The sequence below is a fragment of the Manis pentadactyla genome, chromosome 5 (genome assembly GCF_030020395.1).
Source record: "Manis pentadactyla isolate mManPen7 chromosome 5, mManPen7.hap1, whole genome shotgun sequence".
Classification (NCBI taxonomy): Eukaryota; Metazoa; Chordata; class Mammalia; order Pholidota; family Manidae; genus Manis; species Manis pentadactyla.
The window spans coordinates 86,720,732-86,745,686 of record NC_080023.1 but is presented as its reverse complement, the minus strand read 5'-3'; the positions used below and the strand labels follow the sequence as shown (position 1 = coordinate 86,745,686).

At 33.8% G+C, this 24,955-nt stretch overlaps 1 protein-coding gene across 1 annotated transcript in view; it reads left to right on the top strand.

The window, feature by feature from the left end:
• Positions 1-5,425: 5,425 nt before the first annotated feature.
• Positions 5,426-24,955, top strand: part of SLC9B1 (solute carrier family 9 member B1) — a gene marked incomplete at its 5' end in the record, with an annotated part of 67,533 nt that continues 48,003 nt past the window's right edge. The window contains 3 exons of the mRNA XM_036879174.2: positions 5,426-5,606; positions 6,741-6,883; positions 7,972-8,099. Coding sequence (XP_036735069.2) covers positions 5,426-5,606; positions 6,741-6,883; positions 7,972-8,099 — 452 coding nt within the window. The remainder of the gene's footprint in view (positions 5,607-6,740; positions 6,884-7,971; positions 8,100-24,955) is intronic.

Genomic DNA, 24,955 nt, shown 5'->3' with positions numbered 1-24,955 from the left:
CATCTCACACCATTTAGGATGGCCAGCATCGAAAAGACTAAGAACAACAAACGTTGGCGAGGATACAGAGAAATGGGGAATCCTCCTACACTGCTGGTGGGAATGTAAGCTAATTCAACCATTGTGGAAAGTAATATGGAGGTTCCTCAAAACTCTAAAAATAGAAATACCATTTAACCCGGGAATCCCACTCCTTGGAATTTACCCAAAGAATATAAGTTCTCAGATTCAAAAAAGACATGTGCACCCCTATGTTTATTGTAGCACTATTTACAATAGCTAAGATATGGATGCAACCTAATTGACCATCACTAGATTAATGGATAAAGAAGAAGTGGTACATAAACATAATGGAATACTATTCAGCCATAAGACAGAAACAAATCCTACCATTTGCAACAACATGGATGGAGCCGGAGGATTTTCTGCTCAGTGAAATAAGCCAGGTGGAGAAAGACAAGCACCAAATGATTTCCCTCATTTGTGGAGTATAAAAACAAAGCAAAACTGGACTAGAATGGACTAGCAGTTATCAAAGGGGAGGGGTGTGACAGGGTGGGTCAGGAGTGAGGGAGATGGGGATTGAGGACTTATGTTTAGTACTCATGGTGTGAGGGGTCACGGGGAGAACAGTGTAGCACAGAGAAGGCAAATAGTGGCTCTGCAGCATCTTACTACACTGATGGACAGTGCCTGCAATGGGGTATGTGTGGGGACTTGATAATATGGGTAAATGCAGTAACCACATTGTTTTTTCATGTGAAGCCTTCATAAGAATATATATCAATAATGCCTTAATAAAAATTTTTTACAAAAAAGAAAGAACAGAAAAAAAAGTTCAATTTCAATCATGGATTTTCATAATGAGAAAGATAGCAGTTTTTAAGAAAGGAAGAAAAACTCTAAAACAAATTTCATTGTATTTTTTTAATGTAATTGTTTTAATTTTTTAAAAGTAATGTAGAAAAAATTGAAAAGTAGAAATAAATCAGTAGAAAATCAGTGACCAAAAGATGGATTTTGAAAATCAGTAATATCAATAAGCCTCTAGCTAGGCTAACTAAGAAAAAAAGAGAGAAGATGTAAATCACTAATATCAGAAATAAAAATGGGGACATCACTACAAATCTCAGGGACATCAAAAAAGATAATATTCTGAACAATTCTTCCCACAAATTTGACAACCTAAAAAAGAGGAGCAATTCCTTGAAAGATGCAACAATCTGCCAGAATGCATGTTAGAAGAAGTAGACAATTTGAATAGGCCTGTATTTATTAAAGAAATTGAATCAGTAACTAATAACCTCTAGGGATAGGTGAAATAGGTGCTGTGGATAAAGAGGTACAAAGTACAAACTGAAAATAAGTTAGACATGGGAATGTAAGGAAAACAGAGAATTTAACCAATAATATTATAAAATCTTGGTATAAAGAGGTAAATATGCCTATGTGGCAAGTATTTAGTAATGTATACAATTACCAAGTCTGCTATATATCTGAAATCAACATAATATTATTTATAAACTTTATTGCATAAAAAATTTACCCAAAAAACCTCTCAAAAAAGAAAGCAACTAGACCCAGTTTATTTCACTGGTGAATTCTACCAAACATTTAAGAAAGAACTTATACCAATTCTCTACAATCTTTTCCAGAAGGTAGAAGCAGAGGAATACTTACCAACTCATCTAGGTTAGCATTTTCCTATTATCAAAACCAAATGAGAAAACTATAGACCAAGATCTATATTGAACATATTTTCAGAAATCCTCAACAAAATAGCAGCAAATCAAACTCAAGAGTGTATTAAAAATTACACATCACAATCAATGTGAGAGACTTATCCTAGGTATGTAAATTTTGGTTTGCATTTGAAATTTATTTAATGTAATCTACTACATCAACAGAATGAAGAAGAAAAATCACATAATCATATCAATAGATGCAAAAAAAGTATTTGACATAATCCAACACCCTTTCATGTTAAAAACTCTCAGCAAATTATGAATAGAGGGGAACCTCCTCAATTTGATAAGAACAGCAAGTAAACTTCTACAGCTACTTAAGGTGAGAAACTAGAAGCTATCCCACTAAGATCAGAAATAAGGTAAGGATGACTTCTCTCACCACTCCTTTTCAATATTGGACCGGAAGCCCTAGATAATACAGAGAGACAACAAAAGAAAATAAAAGTTATGTAGACTGGGAAGGAAGAAAGTTTTGTTCAGACATGACATAATTGAGTAGAAAATCTGAAAAATCAAAGAAACTTGAACCACTAATAATACCCCCAAAATGAAATACCTAGGTGTAAATCTAACAAAATATTTACAAGATATACATGAGGAAAACTGCAAAACTCTGATGAAAGTCATAGAAAAAGTCATAAATAAATGCATAAAGTTCCATGTTCCATGAATACTAAGTATTGTCAACTTGTCAGTTCTCTTAAACTTGATTGCTATGATTCTATGCAACCACAATCAAAGTCCCAGCAAATTATTTTGTGAATGTCAACAAACTAATTCTAAAGTTTATATGGAAAGGCAAAAGACTGAGAAGAGCCAACACAATACTGAAGGGGAAAATAAAATGTTGGAGAACTGGCACTACCCAACCACAAGACGACTTGCTGTATACTTACAATAATCAAGAGAGGTGGTGTTGGCAAAAGACTAGATAAATATATTAATGAAACAGAATGGAGGGTCCAGAAATACACCTATATAGGTATAGTGAATTGATCTTTGACAAAGGAGCAAAGGCAGTACAATGGAAGAAAGATAATATTTCAACAAATGTTGAACTACTGGACATATACATGTAAAAAAAATGGAACTAGATTCAGACCTTATACCCTTCACAAAAATTAACTCAAAGTGGGTCATGGACCTAAATGTAAAACTCAAAACTATTAAACATCTGGAAAGCAACATAGGAGAAATCCTAGATGACTGGTAAGATGATGACTTTTTATATACAACAGCAAAGGCACAATCCAAGAAAGATATAATTATAAGTTGGACTTCTTAAACATTAAAAACTTCTGCGCTATAAAGACAATGTCAAGAGAATGAGCAGACAAACCACACACTGGGAGAAAATACTTGCAAAGGTATACTCTTCCTTATATTTGTCATGCTTGGGGTCCACTAAGGTTCTTAGATCTGTATATTGTCTTTCATCACTTCTGGAAAATGTTCAGTCATTCTCTCTTCAAATATTTATCCAGCTGCATTCACTATCTCCTCTCCTACCCATATTTCAATTATACATATGTTACACCATTTTAATATTGTTTCATAGATTTTCTTCTTTTTCTAATTAATAGATTTTATTTTAAACAACTTTTTTTAGATTTACAAAACAATTGAGTGAGAAATACAGGGAGTTTCCATATAACCCCTCACCACCACTATTACCCCACCACCACACACACACAGTTCCCCCTATTATTAATATCTTGCATTAGTGTAATACATTTTTATGTATTATAATTGATAAACCAATATTATACATTATTAATAAAATTCACAGACTAAAAGTGAAGAGATAGAAAAAGATATTTCATGCAACTAGTAGGGAGAAAAAAGCAGGAGTTGCAGTACTTGTATCAGACAAAATAGACTTCAAAACAAAGAAAGTCACAAGAGACAAAGAAGGACATTACATACTGATAAGGGGGTCAGTCCAACAAGAGGATATAACCATTATAAATACCTGTGCACCCAGCATAGGAGGACCTATATATGTGAAAAAAAATACTAAAGAATTAAAGGGGGAAATAGAATGCAATGCATTGGTCTTAGGAGACTTCAGCACACCATTCACTCTAAAGGACAGATCAACCAGATAGAAAATAAGTAAGGAGACAGAGGCACTAAACAACACATCAGAACAGATGAACCTAACAGACATCTACAGAACACTCCACCCCAAAGCAGCAGGATACACATTCTTCTCAAGGGCACATGGAACACTTTTAAGAATAGATCATATACTAGGCCACAAAAAGAGCCCCAGTAAAATTCAGAAGGATTGAAATTGTACCAACCAGCTTCTCAGACCACAAGGTATGAAACTAGAAATAAATTATGCAAAGAAAACAAAAAAGCCCACAAACACATGGAGGCTTAATAACATGCTCCTAAATAATCAATGAATCAATGACCAAATAAAAACAGAGATCAAACAATATATGGAAACAAATGAAAACAACTCAACACCACAAAATCTGTGGAATGCTGTGAACGCCATGCTAAGAGGGAAGGATATTGCAATACAGGCCTACCTCAGGAAAGAAGAAAAATCCCATGTGAACACTCTAAACTCACAATTAATTAAACTAGAAAAAGAAGAACAAATGAGGCCCAAAGTCAGTAGAAAGAGTGACATAATAAAGATCAGAGCAGAAACAAATAAAATTGAGAAGAATACAATAGGAAGAATCAATGAAAGCAGGAGCTGGTGGGAATGTAAATTGGTTCAACCATTGTGGAAAGCAATATGGAGGTTCCTCAAAAAACTAAAAATAGAAATACCATTTGACCCAGGAATTCCACTCCTAGGAATTTACCCAAAGAAAACACGATCCCATATTCAAAAAGACATGCACCTCTATGTTTATCGCAGCGCTATTTACAATAGCCAAGATAATCTTGGAAGCAACCCAAGTGTCATCAGTAGATGAATGAATAAAAAAGAGGGTGCATATACACAATGGAATATTATCCAGCCATTAAAAAAATAAATCATACCATTTGCAACAACACAGATAGGAGCTGGAGGGTATTATGCTCAGTGAAATAAGCCAGGCAGAGCAAAGACAAGTCCTAAATAACTTCACTCATTTGTATATGCATATGGTGTATGACAATAAAGCAAAACTGAAGGAACAAAACAGCAGCAGACTCACAGACTCCAAGGAAGGACTAGCGGTTACAAAAGGGGAGGGGTGGGGGAGGGTAGGTGGGGAGGGAGGAGAAGGGGATTGAGGGGTATTATGATTAGTACACATGGTGTGTAGGGGGAGTCACAGGAAGACAGTGCAGCACAGAAAAGGCAAATAGTGACTCTGTGGCATCTTACTACACTGATGGACAGTGACTACAATGGGGTATGGAAGGGACTTAGTAATGTGAGTGAATGTAGTAACCACAATGTTTTTCATGTGAAACCTTCATAAGAGTGTATATCAATGATACCTTAATTAAAAAGAATTTACTTTGTTTAAAGCTTGTCCCATCAATTGACAGAGACTTTGGAACATAATGTTAAACGATATTTCTTCAACCATACTAGGAAACCACACTAGTCTACACTATGTATAGACATGTAGGAATGGCTACTAATGATATTTGATAAAATAGAATTCATCTTTTGTATGTATATATCTATGTCTATGTAAATATATAAATGTGTGCTTTTTATTTCAGGAGTTGTACTTCTTATGATATGGTGTATGTGTTGGTCATTCTCAGGCCCTGAAGTTCTCCCTGGTGGAAATTTATTTGGACTGTTAATTATCTTTTTTAGTGCCATTATTGGGGGAAAACTTTTGGAACTCATTAGAATACCTTCAGTGCCTCAGCTTCCACCTCTTCTTGGTAAGTGTATAATTAGCTCTCATTTCTTTGTTACTGACTATATGTAGATTATGAACATATTCTAGTCAGAGTAGATATAATTTAGAAATATTTCAATGTAATGTGATCATACAGCTTATTTATATATGTATTTACTATAAATGTGTATATATAGGCCATTTATAGAAGCATTTGTTTTTTTCCTACACACGTTTTAAATCTTTTAAATAATTTAACTATACTCAGTATGTGATTCTTGATGCATTATTTAGTAAGACATTTTTTACTTCATTTTAAATACATTATAGAGAAGGAAAAAATTGGAGAAAACTGATTTTTTCTATAGATAACCTAATTCGAATACAATTACGAGATTCAAGTATTATGGTAACAAGGAAACTAAAATGTCCCATGTTTTTTGAGTAAGGTGTTTGGGCATCTCCACTATGTATATTCATGGATGCATCATATACTTAACTAGTATTATACCCTATTTCTTCATTACCATTATTATATAACTCTCCATCTGAACAGAGGAGAATTAGTGGAAGAACTTCTGAATGTGTCATCTCTTCTAAGTATTCAATACATCCAAATATTCAGTATATTGTCAGTAGAGGTAATCTCTCCATCTTACTTCTGACACTCCTTCTATGTCCATAACACCCTTTAGCACCTATTAAGTATTCATCGAATCTTTTTTCCTCCTCTTGCTCTAGCTTATGCTATTTGTTTCCAACTCTTCTCTGGACTATAGCAGAGCTTTCTAAATTGGTCTCTCCTCCAGTTTTATGTCTATCTAATTCACCAAGACCATCACATTAAAAATGCAAAATTCATTATGTCACTTCCCACCTAAAACTTTCCCATGTTGCCTTACTCTGCCAAAGAGGGGGAAGGTAGCTCTCCATGATCCGGCCCCTCCTGCCCATTCTCCAGTCCTATCTTTGCCCTTTATGTTCCATCAACACTGAATTCCTTGTACTCCAGTATGATATGCCATTTTTTGTCCCCATTCCCTTATATATACTGCCTCTTCTACTTGTACGAAACCTACATGAGAGAGTGCATTTGAAGAGAGGAAACCAAACATTCCTGTTTTCTTTCTTGGAAAAATGGACTGAATCAGACATGCTTTATTTTCTTTCTTTTAAGGGATGTTACTGGCTGGTTTTACCATCAGGAATGTTCCATATCTCAGTGAACGCATCCGTGTTAGTAACACATGGTCTTTAACTTTAAGAAATACTGCCCTTACCATTATCCTAATACAAGCTGGACTTGGACTGGATTCACAGGTAGATGTCCCATTATACCTTAAGTAAATATTTTTTAAATATTAGAGGCTGGTAGAAATGAAAAAGAGGCAGAATTTTTATTATGGCTGCTACAAGTAGAGTCTGTAAGCAAAAATTAAGGTAAAGAACAAAGATTTTGCAGAAATATTGACACCTTCATTTCTACTTCCGTTTATCATTGTTACTGATATGAAGAGAAAACACTGTGATGTAAAATCTCTATCAGAAATCATCTTTTTTTGCATAGAGATAAATGTCCATTATGCAGCATTTCTATTATTTAGGAGCTGTGGCTCTTCTATAGAGAACTATTTACTTTTCTTTAAACAAACAAGGTCAAGGTTTTTGCTTTGTTTTGTTTTGTTTTTTCAGAGAGATTAAGAATTTCGGAAATATTTTTGTTTCATGACTTTTTTCCCACAGAATTATGTTCCTGATTATCTTTGCATTACTGAGAAAGCTAATCTTTTAAAATATTTCTTAAAATATTTCTATTTAGGAATCATAAATCTATGTGGGTTTTAAAAAGATAAAACTCATGAATGTAACAGCTACTCAAATGTGGTAAATGTATAAGTTTATTAGAAATATCTCAAAAGCATAAATAATTATAGACGGTGATAATTATAGTCTTCAAAAAATTTGAATCAGTAAGAAAATGTTAAAGTTCTCCCTTTTAGTTAATTATACAGTTTTTTAAGTGATTTTTCTCTTCTGGCATTTTGATTTTCTACTTGTAATTACTAAGTTAACAAAGGTTAACTGATGGAAATAAACCTATAGGATACTTTCATTATGGTATTTACTAGGAAAATGAAGGAAGGTAGAAGTAGTTATTTAATCACAGAGAAATGTATCTTTTTAAATAATTTAGATACAATAATGTTTTATAAAATAGTTTATGACCCAATCTGTGATGACATATAAAATGAACTGTAGAAGCATGTTCAGCCCAGTGGGGCAGTCTTGGAGATTTAGTTTAGTAAAAGCTTATTACTCAAAAAAGACTACATATTTCAGTATTTGCTTAAATAATTTTCTTAGTACCATTATAAGTTTGTCTAAATGTAACCATTTTTATATTTCAGGCTTTGAAGCATTTAAAGGGAGTTTGTTTAAGATTGGCTATGGGTCCATGCCTCATGGAGGCATGTGCAACTGCTGTTATTTCCCACTTTCTTTTGAATTTTCCCTGGCAATGGGGATTTCTATTAGGGTAAGTTTTTCTCATTTTTCCCTATGAAAATACTCAGTTAAGGGTGCTTAGTTTAATATTATTGAAATATTCTGAATGTTATATAGACAAACCTCTTATTCAGATTCCCTTCATTTTGAAAGACAACCTTGGAAATCAGTTGGTCAGAAGCAGAGCCATATTCTAAATCTACCATTTCTTAGCAAAAATGCACAGTTCCTAAATGTTTAGTGCCAAGACAGTTCACTTCATCAATGTATTCTTCTCTCCTATATTGTGATTTTCTTTATGTTTAATGTAATGGCTTCTTCCTTATGCACTATGTATTATATATATATATGAAAGACATTTTGTATAGATACAGATATTACAACATAAAAGGCATAAAAAGCAAACTTTTTCCCTAAGTCCAGTGTCCCATCCATCATCGATCATCTATTTCCCTTCATGTCCAGATTCATCTGAATAATAGCCTATAATAACTATCTCTAGATCCTGAACTTCTTTTCATTTATCAATCCATTTAACTTTTGCCTTCACTTACCCACTCCAATGAAATTTATAGCAAAATTCACCCATTACCTACTTACTGACAAATCCAATGGATTTTTAAATTTTATTTTGATTATAAAAGTAATACCCAAATGCATTTCCCTTTTGAAAATTTAAAACTTTATAGATAAAAGTAAAAAGCCCTATGACTATGATTTCCAATTCTAGTGCCCATACTCCTACTCAAAGTGGCAGTTCTTGTGAATTTTATATTGTCATTCTAGACCTTTAAAAATAACATTCCAGACTTTTAAAAACACATATGTTTATGTAATATGTAAGTATATATTTATGATATATAATATATATGAATCATATAAAAGTATACAACTAATACTTTTTCTATGTATATATGTATATATATACACACATATATAATATATAAATCATATCAACAAATGTTTCACTTTGCAATTTTCACTCAGTGATATTCTTGAGATTTATTCATGTTCAAAATGTGGTTCATTCTTTTGATTGTTGTATAGTATTACATTGTATGACAAGAACAGATTTTATTTATACTGTTACAATGAATAGCACTTTGTCTCATTTTGCACAAATGTGAGGCTTTCTAGAATAGTTAACTAGGTTATGTGCATTTTCAGTCTTAGTGGATACTATCAGAATGCCTTCACCATTGCCATACCTATTTGCCCTATCACCAACTGGGTATGAAAATGCCTGTTCTTTCATATCCTTGCAACTTCTTGAGATTATCAAACTATGATTTTTTTCCCAATCTGATGAACCAAAAATGATACTTCTTTGTTGTTTTAATATGCATTTCTATGATTACTAATGAGCTTGAGTGTCTTTTTTATATGTATTGTCCTTTTGGTTTTCCTTATCTGTGACTAGCCTTTTCATATTCCTTGTCCATTTTTCTATTGAGTTAGTCTTCTCTTTTTGATTATGTCAATGTTTTGTTTATTATAGGTGTTGCAAATATCTTGCCCCAGTACACCACTAGATATTTAACTTTGCTTATGGTGACTTTTTTTTAACTAACAAGGAAATTTTATTGTTTCCAACAGAGAGAAGGACAAATACATAAAACCATTCACTTCATCTTGAAAAGCAAAAAACAAAAAAGTTGGGGGGAGAAGGGGAGGCAGAATATAGCTCCTTTTGATATACCAAGGTTTTTTAATATAATCAAATTTACCAGTATTTCCGTTTATGTTTAATGCCTTTCTATGTGTCATTTTTACCCCATGTATTTTTTACCCCATGGTTGCAAATATATTCTAGCTTATCAAAGGGAAAGGGACTGGGGAAAATGGGAGGGAAGGGGAGGATAAGGGTGGGGAAAAAGAAAGGGGGCATTACGATTAGCATGTATAATGTCGGGGTGGCATAGGGAGGACTGTGCAACACAGAGAAGACAAGCAGTGATTCTACAACATCTTACTACGCTGATGGACAGTGACTGTAATGGGGTTTGTGGGGGGGACTTGGTGAAGGGAGGACCCTAGTAAACATAATGTTCTTCATGTAATTGTAGATTAATGATAACAAAATTATATATATATATATATATATATATATATATATATATATATTCTAGCTTACTTATTACTTTTAAGTTCAATTTTTATATATACAACTTTTTTGTTAAGGTATCATTGATATACAATCTTATAAAAGTTTCATACGAGCAGCACTGTGGTTATTACATTCACCCATATTATAAACTCCCCCCCAACACCCCACTGCAGTCACTATCCATCAGCATAGTAAGATGCTATGGAGTCACTACTTTTCTCTGTTTTTAAGTTCAATTTTTAAGATTCTTTAAACAAAATTTATTGTGTGGGAATCCAGCCACATTCTTTCCTGTATGAATAGATATTGTCCCAACACCACACATAGAAAAGTCCTTTTTTCTGGCATTGATTTGAAGTGTCGATTTTACCATGTAAAAATTCCATAGATTTGTTCCTACACTTTGTAATCTATTTTCTTCCAATCTCTTGTCTCTTTCTGTCTCACTATTACACAACTTTAACTATCTTACCTTTATAAAAACAGTGTCTTGTTTTTTTATATTGACTTGTTTTTCATTCTAAGATCTCATTCTCCCAAATGAATTTTAGAATCAGCTAGTCAAATTCAATGAAAAATTAAGAGAGGATTTCAACTAAGGAGTTCAATTTTAAATTAATTTTGGGGAGAGATGACATCTTTTTAATATACTGAGGCTTTTATCCACAAATGTGAAACATCTTTCCAATTATCCAGATGTTATCGTAAGTACTACAGTATTTGTAATTTTTATAAAGGTATCTTCATAATTTTTTTCTTACCTTAGGTATTTTGTGTATTTAGTTAACTTTGTGGGTAAAGTTTTTTCATAACATTTTCTAATTTTTGCAAATGTATAAGAAAGCTACTGATTTTTTAAAATCACTTTATTGAGGCATAGTTCATATCTCATATGATAAAATAAGCACCCATTTTTAACTATTATTTTAATGAACCTTTACAAATATATATACACATGTAATCACAAGCACAATTAAGATGCAGAACATTTTCATTACCCCCCAAAATTTTCTTGTGTCCCACCCCAGTCAATTCCACACTGGTCCCAGGCAACTCATCATCTTTTTTCTGTCACAGAAGGTTAGAATTTTTTTTAGCATTTTAAATAAATGTAATCACAGGCATACCTCATTTTATTGCACTTCCCTTTGTTGGGCTTTGTAGACACTGCATTATTTACAAACTGAAGGTTCCAGATTTTAGTGGAGGAAGTAGCTGCAGATGAGGTGGAAAAAGCAAGAGAATTAGAATTAGAAGTGGAGCTTGAAGATGTGACCGAATTGCTGCAATCTCATGATAAAACATGAATGGATGAAAAGTTGCTTTTTAGGGATAAGCAAAGAAAATGGTTTCTTGAGGAATAATCTATTCCTGGTGTAGCTTTGGGAAAATTGTTGAAATGACAAAAAAGGATTTAGAATATGACATATACTTAGTTGATAAAGCAGGGGCAAGGCTTGAAAGGATTGGCTCCAATTTTGGAAGAAGTTCTATTGTGAGTAAAATGCTATCAGACAGCACTGCCTGCTACAGAGAAATTGTTCCTGAAAGCAAAAGCCAACAGATGTGGCAAATTTCATTGTTGTCTTATTTTAAGAAATTGCCACAGCTACCCCAGCCTTCAGCAAATGCCACCCTGATCAGTCAGCAACTATCAACACTGAGGCAAGACACCACCAGCATGACTTGCTGAAAGCTTAGATGATGGCTTGCATTTTTAGCAATAAAGTCTTTTTTTAATTAAGATATGTACATTGTTTTTCTAGACATGATGCTATTGCACACTTAATAGACTACTGTATAGTATAAACATAACTCTTATATGCTCTGGGAAACCAAAAATTCATTTCATTCTCTTTATTGTGGTACTCTAGAACTAAGCCTGCAATATTGCTGTGGTATGCCTGTATAAAATATGTACTCTTTGTTTCTTGCTTCTTTTGGTGAGCAAGTTATTTCTGAGATGCATCCATATTATTACTAGAGTTCATCCCATCTTATTGCAGAATAGTATTTCATTGTATGACTATGCCACCAACTTTATCCATTCACTTGTTGATGGAAATTTGGATTGTTTCCAGTTTGGGGCTGTTGCATATAAATCTGCTGTGAACTTTTGCATTCAAGTCTTTGGATGGATATTTGTTTTCATTTCTTAGGAAAATACCTAGAAGTAGAATTGCTGGGTCATATGATAAGATAATGTTTAATTTTATTTTTTAAAGTGCCAAGCAGTTTTCGGAAATATCGTAGTATTGTGTATACCCACCAACAATGTATAAAATTCCAGGCCATCCATATCCTCTCCAGTACTTGGTAGTAGCTCTTTATTTAATTTTAGCATTTTTTAGTGGGTTTATAATGGTGTCAGGTTGTGGTTTTATAGTTTCTCATCAAATATGTACATTTTTTCAGCCACTGTTTCTTAAATATTTTGCCTCCCTTCTATTTCTTCTTCTGGAACTGCAATTACATGTGTTACAAACTACATGTGTTAGACTGCTTGATCTTATTCTGTAGGTCCCTGATACTCTGTTTAAATTATTTTTCCAGTCATATTTTCTCTGTGCTTCATTTTGGATATATTCTTTTGGTATGTCTTCAAGTTCACTAATCTTTTCTTTTGCACTGTTCCACCTTCTGTTAATCCTACCAGTGACAGTTTCAATTCAGATATTGCATTTTTTAATTGTCATAAGCCATCATATATTTTCATTTTTATTTTTTCCAGCTTCATTTAGATGTAACTGACATATAACATCGTGTAAGTTGAAGGTGTATAACCTATTGATTTAATACACTTACATATTGCAAAAGGATTATCAACATAGCATTAGCTAACACCTCCATCTCATCACATAATTACCATTTCTTTTTCCTGGTGAAAACATTTAAGATCTAATCTCTTAATAACTTCCAAGTATATAATACAGTATTATTAGCTATAATCACCATGCTGTACATTAGATCCCCAAAATTATTCATCTTAGAACTGGAAGTTTATACTCTTATAACTGAAAATTTATGTTTCTCTATTTCCCTACACCTCAGGCCCCAGTAACTACCATTCTACTTTATTTCTATGAGTTTGGCTCTTTAGATTCCACATATAAATGAGATCATACAGTATTTATCTTTCTCTGTCTGACTTGTTTTACTCAACATAATGCTCTCAAATCCATACATATATCAAATGGCAGGATTCCCTTGATTCTCTTGGCTGAATAATATTCCATTGCATATATATATATTCTTTATCTACTCATCCATTGACAGATACTTATTTCCACCAGATATTGCATTTTTTATTTCTAAAAATGCATTGTTCTTTATTTTAATCTTCCATTTTCTGTCATACTGTCAGCCAGTGTCTTAAAATAGTTGTTTCTTATATTTTGTCTGGTTTTCTAGGTAATTTCAGCAGGATATTCCACAACCATATTCCTTCATAGAGAAGGCAGATGTCAACTTCTGATTTTTAAACGTTGATCTTGTGTATGACTGCCTTGCTGAATGTTCAGATTAGTGCTCTTAATAGTTCTTGTATGAGCACCCTGTCTTCAAATAAACTTGTGTCTGTTCTTTTGCTAGGTTTTGTACTGCTATCTCTATTTTGTTGTTTTTGAGAACATCCATTGTTGAATATTAGTAGTGGATAAAAAGAAACATTTCTACCTTTTTAATAATTTTAATATGAATGTTTCTAACATTTTGCCACTAATATGATGAATTGGGGTGATAATAGATGCTCTTTATCAGGTTAAGGAAAGTTTCCTGAATTTCTTGTTTGTCAAAAGGTTCCCATTTAATTTTTTTTTAATTTAGTATCATTTTTTTCTTCAAATCTGATAATGTTATGAATCATATTGGCAGAGTTTTCTAATGTAGAACCATCCATACATTCACCTATTGGTCAGCTCTTTTATTCTCTTAATAAACTGGTAGATTCGATTTGTTCATTCTTACTTAGGATCACAAATGAAATTGAACTGTGATTTATTTTCTTATGTTGATTTTGCCTGTTCGGTATCATACTATTATTATGGTATCACTGCATCAAACTCCTTCATGCTGATAATCATCTAGCATTTAAGACAAGTTTAATATTCAATATCAATTTTCTTTCATCTTAGCTTTCTTTTTTTTCCTTTTAACATAAAGAGAATATAAGTAAATACTTTAAAAATAAAGTATAGAAGATCCTAAGATATTTGAATGCCCTAATTTGTGTCTTTCACAGCAACTTTTGGGTTCATTTTTCTCTTATTTGAATACCTTCATCAAAATTATTGTTACTGTGGTATTTGTGTGACAAATCTTTTGAAGCCTTGTATGCTTGCAAATATTTTCACAATATTATGAAACCCTCATATTTGAATGGCTGTTTGGATGATTTTTAAATGTTCAAAGTGATTTTCCTTGAACTTTGAAAAAATATTCCTCTATTTTAACTGGCATCTAGTCTGGCCATTGAAAAGTCTGATGCCAATCTAATTCTTCTTTTTTTGTAGATAATATTTCTAAATGCCTTTGGAATTTTCTGCTTTGATTTTCTTAAATATTACTATAAATTACTTAGGTATGGATTTTTCCTTACATCTCCTGAGTAACCCTTTCAACCTAAACTCTTTTGTCTTTAATTAGGGAAATTTACTTCCATAATTTCTTTGAGTATACTATTGTCTCTAATTTCATATATTTATCATTCTGCTCTTAGTATTCACATATTGGTACATCTACTGCTATTCTCATCACTCTTACCTATTATATTATATTTTCTAATTTTTTATCCTTTCCTGCTATTACTGGTAGAGTTCTTCAATCTTATTTTTCAACTCACTATTTCATTACCCAGCTGTATTCATTATTTTGTTTACTCCAAATATTGTGATCTATATTTTTATACCAAATATTTTAATGTGTTACTTTTTATGTTTTCTGGTTTTTCTTTGTTTTGCTATTATCTTTACTTATTTTGTTTACTATATTATGCTTGTTTTGAATTCTTGGTCCATCTTTTCTAATAACAACATCTAATAAAAATCTGTCCATTTTTCTGCTGTATATATTTCAAAGTTATGTTATTAGGCCGCAAAAATCAGATCCATGATTTTTACATTTTCCTGGTGAATTTTTTAATACCAACATTAAATATCCTTTTCAATAATTTTAGTGGTTATCTGTCTCAAGTTATACTTTGTCAAATATTGATATTTCTCTCCCTGTTTTGTATTGGGTACCCTATTTGGAATGAATTTCTCCATCCTTGAGTTGTTAAACTTTTTATTGAAGCATAACTCATAGAGAAAAGTATACAGAATACAGCATTCAGAAAAGTGTCAAGTAATTGAACATACTGTTCCTTGAATTATCAAAAAGTGAATATCCATGTAACCATCATGCAGATAAATAAAACATTATCAGAACCCCAGAAGTGCCCCTATGCTAACTTCTAATAATTTCTCTCCCTTTCCTACAAATGACTACTATATTATCTCCTAACACTATAATTGAGTTTGCCTGTAGTTGTATTTTATATAAATGAAATCACATAGTATATATTCTTTTGTGTGTAGCTCTTTCACTCAACATTATGTTTGAGAGTCACGCATATTATTGTGTGTAAATGTCATTCATTAATTTTCTTTTGTCTGTAGTATATCATTGTATTAATATACAATGATTTATTTATCTGTTCTATTGTCAGTGGAAATTTGCATTGTTTCTAGTTTAGGCCGGTTATTACTAATGCTCTTACAGACATTCTGGTACATAACTCTTGCTACATGTATATAGTTTTCTATTGGTATATAACTAGGAATGGAATTTTAGTTCATAAGGTAAGTATATTTTATTTTTAAATGTGTAGATTACACCAAGTTATTTTTCAAAATTCCTAATTACAGTCCCACAGTAGTATATGAGCTTAACATCCCATATCTCCATCAACACTCAGGACCATCAGTCTTTTAAATTTGAATCATTCATATGGGTGTGTTGTGATACCCCAATGGTTTTGTTTATTTGCATTTCCCTGATGTTTAATAAAAGCAGAAAAGCGCCTGTTCAAGTTTCTTTCCCATACTTCTAATGGGTTTTGGGTATTTTTTTCTGATTTATTGGTAAGGAGTTCTTAACATATTCTGGATACTAGAGCTTTTTTAAATGTGTTACAGATTTTGTCTTCTATTCAGCAACTTCCCTTTTTATTCCCTTAATGATAGAAATTCTTTTTTTTATTGAAGTATCTTTGATATACAATCTTATATTGATTTCAGATATACAACACAGTGGTTTAACAATATAATAAAAATTCTTTGTTTTAATTTACTACAGTTCATCAATTGTCAGCATAATCCTTCATTGTTAGTACTTTTGTATCTTGTCTAAGAAATCATTCCCTATCCAAAGTCATAAAAATATTCTCCTATATTATTTCCTAAAAATTTTACTGTTTTACCTTTCACAGTTAATCCATAATCTCCTTAGATTGATTTTTGTGTTTGGTGTAAGCTAGGGCCAAGTATCCCCACCACCACCCCGCAATTCCCTACTGGTGAGAACATTTCCCTCTGGCTTAGGGAAACCCAACTAAGCCAGCACCATTGACTTAAAGGACCACTGTTCCCACTCCCACTGCTCTGTCATGCCACCTTTGTCATATATACAGTTTCCATATATGTATAGGTCTGTTTCTGGACTTTCTTACCCAATGGCCTAACTTCTATGTTAATTACTATAGCTTTATAAGAAGTCTTGATATCTTTTAAAACAAAACTCACTTTTATGGACTTCAGAAGTGTCTTCACTATTCATAACCCACTGTATTTCCATATAAATTTAGAATCCATTTGTCAACTTCCACCAAAAATTAATATTTTGATTGACAGTATATTTAATCTATAGCTCAATTAGGAGATAATTGATGCATTTAAAATATTGAGTTATACAATCCACTATTTATTTAGATATTCTTTAATTTTTCTTAATCAGGGTTTTTTTCCCCTGGATAAAGGTCCTGAATATATTTAATTACATTTGTTCCTAGGCATTTGACAGTTTTTGATGCTATTATTAATAGTACCTTACATTTTTTTATTGTTCTTATTATTTGTTGCTGGTATTAGAAACATTGTTTATTCTCCATTCTACTTTTATTTCCAACAACCTTCCTATACTCATTAATTCAAATTTATCTGTAGGTTGCTTTAGATTTTCTATACATACAGCTATGTCATCTGTGGATGGATAGCTTTATTTCTTCCTTTTCAATATATATACCATCTGTTTTTCTTTCTTCATGGCACTGATTAGGACCTACAATATAATGTTAATTAGAAGTGAGATAGTAAGCATCTTTATCTTGGTCCTATATTTGTTATAAATTTTCTGTAGCTGCTCTTTATTAGATTAAGGGAGTTTTCCTCTATTCTTAGTTTGCTAAATGCTTTTATCATAAAAGTTTTTATGTAGAATTTTATCAAGTAATTGTTTTGCTTCTATTGAGATAATGATATGAGTTTTCTCCTGTACTATATTGTAGTCAATTATGTTGATTAATATTCTAATATAAGCGAAGGTTTCATTCATGAAATGGACAAAATTTGTTTATCATACTTATAATTTCAACTTTCCTGTACCATTTTGGGTTAAATGTATATTTTACTAACGACTCAGAGCTAAATTTTTTTGATGTAGTCAGAGAGACTTTGTCTTAAACAGGTCCATTCAACCAAGTCATTAAAGGTCATTTTTTACTTAATCCTGCTTTTATTTCAATTTTAGAATGTTATACATTCTTGTGAATTTTATTCTTTTACTCTTTTCCTATCTATTGTTGGATTAAAAGTACTTTTTTTTTGTAGGTAATTATTTTTTATTGAAGGGTAGTTGACACACAGTATTACATTACATTAGTTTCAGGTGTACAACACAGTGATTCAACATTTATTTATTTTTTTTTTATTTTAAATAATTATTTTTTATTGAAGGGTAGTTGATGCACAGTATTACATTACATTAGTTTCAAGTGTACAACACAGTGGTAGAACATTTATATACATAATTCGAGGTTCCAGCTATCACCCTACCAAGCTGTTACAATATCTTGACTACATTCCTTATGCTATACATTACATCCCGGTTACTTATTTATTTTACCATTGGAAGTCTGTCCTTTTTTTTTTTTTTTTTTTTGTGAGGGCATCTCTCATATTTATTGATCAAATGGTTGTTAACGACAATAAAATTCTGTATAGGGGAGTCAATGCTCAATGCACAATCATTAATCCACCCCAAGCCTAATTTTCGTCAGTCTCCAATCTTCTGAGGCATAACAAACAAGTTCTTACATGGAGAACAAATTCTTACATAATGAATAAGTTACATAGTGAACAGTACAAGGGCAGTCATCACAGAAACTTTCAGTTTTGCTCATGCATTATGAACTCTATAAACAGTCAGTTCAAATATGAATACTCATTTGGTTTTTGTACTTGATTTATATGTGGATACCACATTTCTCTCTTTATTATTATTATTTTTAATAAAATGCTGAAGTGGTAGGTAGATACAAGATAAAGGTAGAAAACATAGTTTAGTGTTGTAAGAGAGCAAATGTAGATGATCAGGTGTGTGCCTGTAGACTATGTGTTAATCCAAGCTAGACAAGGGCAATAAAACATCCACATATGCAGAAGATTTCTCTCAGAACAGGGGGGGTGAGGTTCTAAGCCTCACCTCTGTTGATCCCCAATTTCTTACCTGATGGCCCCCCTGCGACTGTGCCTGTCTTAGGTTGTTCCTCCCTTGAGGAATCTTACCCGTCTCTGGCTAACCAGTCATCTTCCGGGGCCATACCGGGAAATATAAAGTTGGTAAGTGAGAGAGAAGCCTTATTGTTTGAAATGGTTAGCTTTTTACTTCTTTGCATATTTATGCCCTGTAGCTTCTATGCCCAGCATTTGTCTTGAGGTATCTTTACCACTTGGAAGAATTATGATACTCGGTAAATTTGATATGAGGCACGAATTCTATTTAAGGGTTGTAATTAGAAAGGAAGAAGAAAAGCTATAGAAGTAGCAGGCAGAAGAAAACATGGGAAGATTGATTATTTCTTTGACATATCTTCTTGTAGAGTAAGTTCAGCATGTATAGGTTTTAAACTACTAATTAAATTGCGCACACACATTAACATAATAGGAGTATAGTTACATAACCAAAGCATACCTGTAATTACCAGCTATCTCCAGTGAAACCAAGAAAACCAGTTAGGCACCTTAGGCATTTGTGAAAACTTATCTATGATATGGTGGATATTGTCCAACTGAACTTGAAGAGTCTGAGAGAAATCAGACAAATTAAAACAACCCATTCCTGGGGACTGTTCACATGCCATATGTTCTTTTAACAGTAAATAGTCTGTAGTTGTAAGATTTTGGAGTGCTACAATTTGCACTTCTCCTAATTCTTGGTTGAGTTCCAACAGTATAGATCCAGTCAAATTTGTTGTTTTACTGTATGCACAGGCCAGCTTAGATATCTCCTTCATTCCCATGGCAAGTCCAGGAACTGGTGGGATGAGTGCATCTACAGCTGTAGCAGTGCGTGGATCTTTGTTGGGGATTTTTGATGATCATCTTCTGGCATGAGTCTTCCAGTGAGTGCTGATGTTGGTAGTTTTTTTTCATATCGTATCTTAGTTCATTTTCAGGGTAGCCCAATTAGGCTTTGATCCTCTATATAAACACAAACAGACCCTTTGCCTACACTTTTATATGCCCTTTATACCCTTGTGTAGAACTCATTGGAGGTTACCACACAGGAACTGCCCTTTTTTTTTTTTTTTGGTATCACTAATCTACACTTACATGACGAATATTATGTTTACTAGGCTCTCCCCTATACCAGGTCCCCCCTATAAACCCCTTTACAGTCACTGTCCATCAGCATAGCAAAATGTTGTAGAATCACTACTTGCCTTCTCTGTGTTGTACAGCCCTCCCTTTTCTCCTACCCCCCCATGCATGCTAATCTTAATACCCCCCTACTTCTGCCCCTCCTTATTCCTCCCTGCCCACCCATCCTCCCCAGTCCCTTTCCCTTTGGTACCTGTTAGTCCATTCTTGAGTTCTGTGATTCTGCTGCTGTTTTGTTCCTTCAGTTTTTCCTTTGTTCTTATATTCCACAGATAAGTGAAATCATTTGGTATTTCTCTTTCTCCGCTTGGCTTGTTTCACTGAGCATAATACCCTCCAGCTCCATCCATGTTGCTGCAAATGGTTGGATTTGCCCTTTTCTTATGGCTGAGTAGTATTCCATTGTGTATATGTACCACACCTTCTTTATCCATTCATCTATCGATGAACATTTAGGTTGCTTCCAATTCTTGGCTATTGTAAATAGTGCTGCGATAAACATAGGGGTGCACTGATCTTTCTCATACTTGATTGCTGCATTCTTAGGGTAAATTCCTAGGAGTGCAATTCCTGGGTCAAATGGTAGGTCTGTTTTGAGCATTTTGATGTACCTCCATGCTGCTTTCCACAATGGTTGAACTAACTTACATTCCCACCAGCACTGTAGGAGGGTTCCCCTTTCTCCACAGCCTCGCCAACATTTGTTGTTGTTTGTCTTTTGGATGGCAGCCATCCTTACTGGTGTGAGGTGATATCTCATTGTAGTTTTAATTTGCATTTCTCTGATAATTAGCGATGTGGAGCATCTTTTCATGTGTCTGTTGGCCATCTGTATTTCTTTTTTGGAGAACTGTCTGTTCAGTTCCTCTGCCCATTTTTTAATTGGGTTATTTGTTTTTTGTTTGTTGAGGCGTGTGAGCTCTTTATATATTCTGGACATCAAGCCTTTATCGGATGTGTCATTTTCAAATATATTCTCCCATACTGTAGGGTTCCTTTTTGTTCTATTGATGGTGTCTTTTGCTGTACAGAAGCTTTTCAGCTTAATATAGTCCTACTTATTCATTTTTGCTGTTGTTTTCCTTGCTCGGGGAGATATGTTCAAGAAGAGGTCCCTCATGTTTATGTCTAAGAGGTTTTTGCCTATGTTTTCTTCCAAGAGTTTAATGGTTTCATGACTTACATTCAGGTCTTTGATCCATTTTGAGTTTCCTTTTGTATATGGGGTTACACAATGGTCCAGTTTCATTCTCTGTCCAGTTTTGCCAGCACCATCTGTTGAAGAGACTGTCATTTCGCCATTGTATATCCATGGCTCCTTTGTCAAATATTAATTGACCATATATGTCTGGGTTAATGTCTGGATTCTCTAGTCTGATCCATTGGTCTGTGGCTCTGCTCTTGTGCCAGTACCAGATTGTCTTGATTACTATGGCTTTATAGTAGAGCTTGAAGTTGGGGACTGAGATCCCCCCTACTTTATTCTTCTTTCTCAGGATTGCTTTGGCTATTCGGGGTCTTTGGTGTTTCCATATGAATTTTTGAATTATTTGTTCCAGTTCATTGAAGAATGTTGCTGGTAGTTTCATAGGGATTGCATCAAATCTGTATATTGCTTTGGGCAGGATGGCCATTTTGACTATATTAATTCTTCCTAGCCACGAACATGGGATGAATTTCCATCTGTTAGTGTCCCCTTTAATTTCTCTTAAGAGTGACTTGTAGTTTTCAGAGTATAGGTCTTTCACTTCCTTGGTTAGGTTTATTCCTAGGTATTTTATTTTTTTTTATGCAATTGTGAATGGAGTTGTTTTCCTGATTTCTCTTTCTGTTGGTTCATTGTTAGTGTATAGGAAAGCCACAGATTTCTGTGTGTTGATTTTGTATCCTGCAACTTTGCTGTATTCCGATATCAGTTCTAGTAGTTTTGGGGTGGATTCTTTAGGGTTTTTTATAATGTCATCTGCAAATACTGACAGTTTGACTTCTTCTTTACCAATCTGGATTCCTTGTATTTCTTTGTTTTGTCTGATTGCCGTGGCTAGGACCTCCAGTACTATGTTAAATAACAGTGGAGAGAGTGGGCATCCCTGTCTAGTTCCCGATCTCAGAGGAAATGCTTTCAGCTTCTCGCTGTTCAATATAATGTTGGCTGTGGGTTTATCATAGATGGCCTTTATTATGTTGAGGTACTTCCCCTCTATTCCCATTTTGCTGAGAGTTTTTATCATGAATGGATGTTGAACTTTGTCAAATGCTTTTTCAGCAACTATGGAGATGATCATGTGGTTTTTGTCTTTCTTTTTGTTGATGTGGTGGATGATGTTGTTGGACTTTCGAATGTTGTACCATCCTTGCATCCCTGGGATGAATCCCACTTGGTCATGGTGTATGATCCTTTTGATGTATTTTTGAATTCGGTTTGCTAATATTTTGTTGAGTATTTTTGCATCTACGTTCATCAGGGATATTGGTCTGTAGTTTTCTTTTTTGGTGGGGTCTTTGCCTGGTTTTGATATTAGGGTGATGTTGGCTTCATAGAATGAGTTTGGGAGTATCCCCTCCTCCTCTATTTTTTGGAAAACTCTAAGGAGAATGGGTATTATGTCTTCCCTGTATGTCTGATAAAATTCCAAGGTAAATCCTTCTGGCCCGGGGGTTTTTTTCTTTGGTAGTTTTTTGATTACCGCTTCAATTTCATTGCTGGTAATTGGTCTGTTTAGATTTTTTGTTTCTTTCTGGGTCAATCGTGGAAGGTTGTATTTTTCTAGGAAGTTGTCCATTTCTCCTAGGTTTCCCAGCTTGTTAGCATATAGGTTTTCATAGTATTCTCTAATAATTCTTTGTATTTCTGTGGGGTCCGTCGTGATTTTTCCTTTCTCGTTTCTGATACTGTTGATTTGTGTTGACTCTCTTTTCTTCTTAATAAGTCTGGCTAGAGGCTTATCTATTTTGTTTATTTTCTTGAAGAACCAGCTCTTGGTTTCATTGATTTTTGCTATTGTTTTATTCTTCTCAATTTTATTTATTTCTTCTCTGATCTTTATTATGTCCCTCCTTCTGCTGACCTAAGGCCTCATTTGTTCTTTTTTTCCAATTTCGATAATTGTGACAGTAGATCATTCATTTGGGATTGTTCTTCCTTTTTTAAATATGCTTGGATTGCTATATACTTTCCTCTTAAGACTGCTTTTGCTGTGTCCCACAGAAGTTGGGGCTTAGTGTTGTTGTTGTCATTTGTTTCCATATATTGCTGGATCTCCATTTTGATTTGGTCATTGATCCATTGATTATTTAGGAGCGTGTTGTTAAGCCTCCATGTGTTTGTGAGCCTCTTTGCTTTCTTTGTACAGTTTATTTTTAGTTTTATGCCTTTGTGGTCTGAAAAGTTGGTTGGTAGGATTTCAATCTTTTGGAATTTTCTGAGGCTCTTTTTGTGGCCTAGTATGTGGTCTATTCTGGAGAATGTTCCATGTGCACTTGAGAAGAATGTGTATCCTTTTGCTTTTGGATGTAGAGTTCTATAGATGTCTATTAGGTCCATCTGCTCTACTGGGTTGTTCAGTGCTTCTGTGTCCTTAATTATTTTCTGCCCAGTGGATCTATCCTTTGGGGTGAGTGGTGTGTTGAAGTCTCCTAGAATGAATGCATTGCAGTCTATTTCCCCCTTTAGTTCTGTTAGTATTTGTTTCACATATGCTGGTGCTCCTGTGTTGAGTGCATATATATTTAGAATGGTTATATCCTCTTGTTGGACTGAGCCCTTTATCATTATGTAGTGTCCTTCTTTATCTCTTGTTACTTTCTTTGTTTTGAAGTCTATTTTGTCTGATGTTAGTACTGCAACCCCTGCTTTCTTCTCGCTGTTGTTTGCTTGAAATATGTTTTTCCATCCCTTCACTTTTAGTCTGTACATGTCTTTGGGTTTGAGGTGAGTTTCTTGTAAGCAGCATATAGATGGATCTTGCTTTTTTATCCATTCTATTACTCTATGTCTTTTGATTGGTGCATTCAGCCCATTTACATTTAGGGTGACTATTGAAAGATATGTACTTATTGCCATTGCAGGCTTTAAATTTGTGGTTACCAAAGGTTCAAGGTTAGCCTCTTTAGTATCTTACTGCCTAACTTAGCTCGCTTATTGAGGTGTTATATACACTGTCTGGATATTCTTTTCTTCTCTCCCTTCTTATTCCTCCTCCTCGATTCTTCATATGTTGGGTGTTTTGTGCTGTGCTCTTTCTAGGAGTGATCCCATCTAGAGCAGTCCCTGTAAGATGTTCTGTAGAGGTGGTTTGTGGGAAGCAAATTCCCTCAGCTTTTGTTTGTCTGGGAATTGTTTAATCCCACCGTCATATTTGAATGACAGTAGTGCTGGATACAGTATCCTTGGTTCAAGGCCCTTCTGTTTCATTGTATTAAATATATCATGCCATTCTCTTCTGGCCTGTAGGGTTTCTGTCGAGAAGTCTGATGTTAGCCTGATGGGTTTTCCTTTATAGGTGACCTTTTTCTCTCTAGCTGCCTTTAAAACTCTTTCTTTGTCCTTGATCTTTGCCATTTTAATTATTATGTGTCTTGGTGTTGTCCTCCTTGGATCCTTTCTGTTGGGAGTTCTGTGTATTTCCGTGGTCTGTTCGATTATTTCCTCACCCAGTTTGGGGAAGTTTTCAGCAATTATTTCTCCTAAGATACTTTCCATCTCTTTTCTTCTCTCTTCTTCTTCTGAGACCCCTATAATATGGATATTGTTCCTTTTGAATTGGTCACACAGTTCTCTTAACATTGTTTCATTCCTGGAGATCCTTTTATCTCTCTCTATGTCAGCTTCTATGCGTTCCTGTTCTCTGATTTCAATTCCAT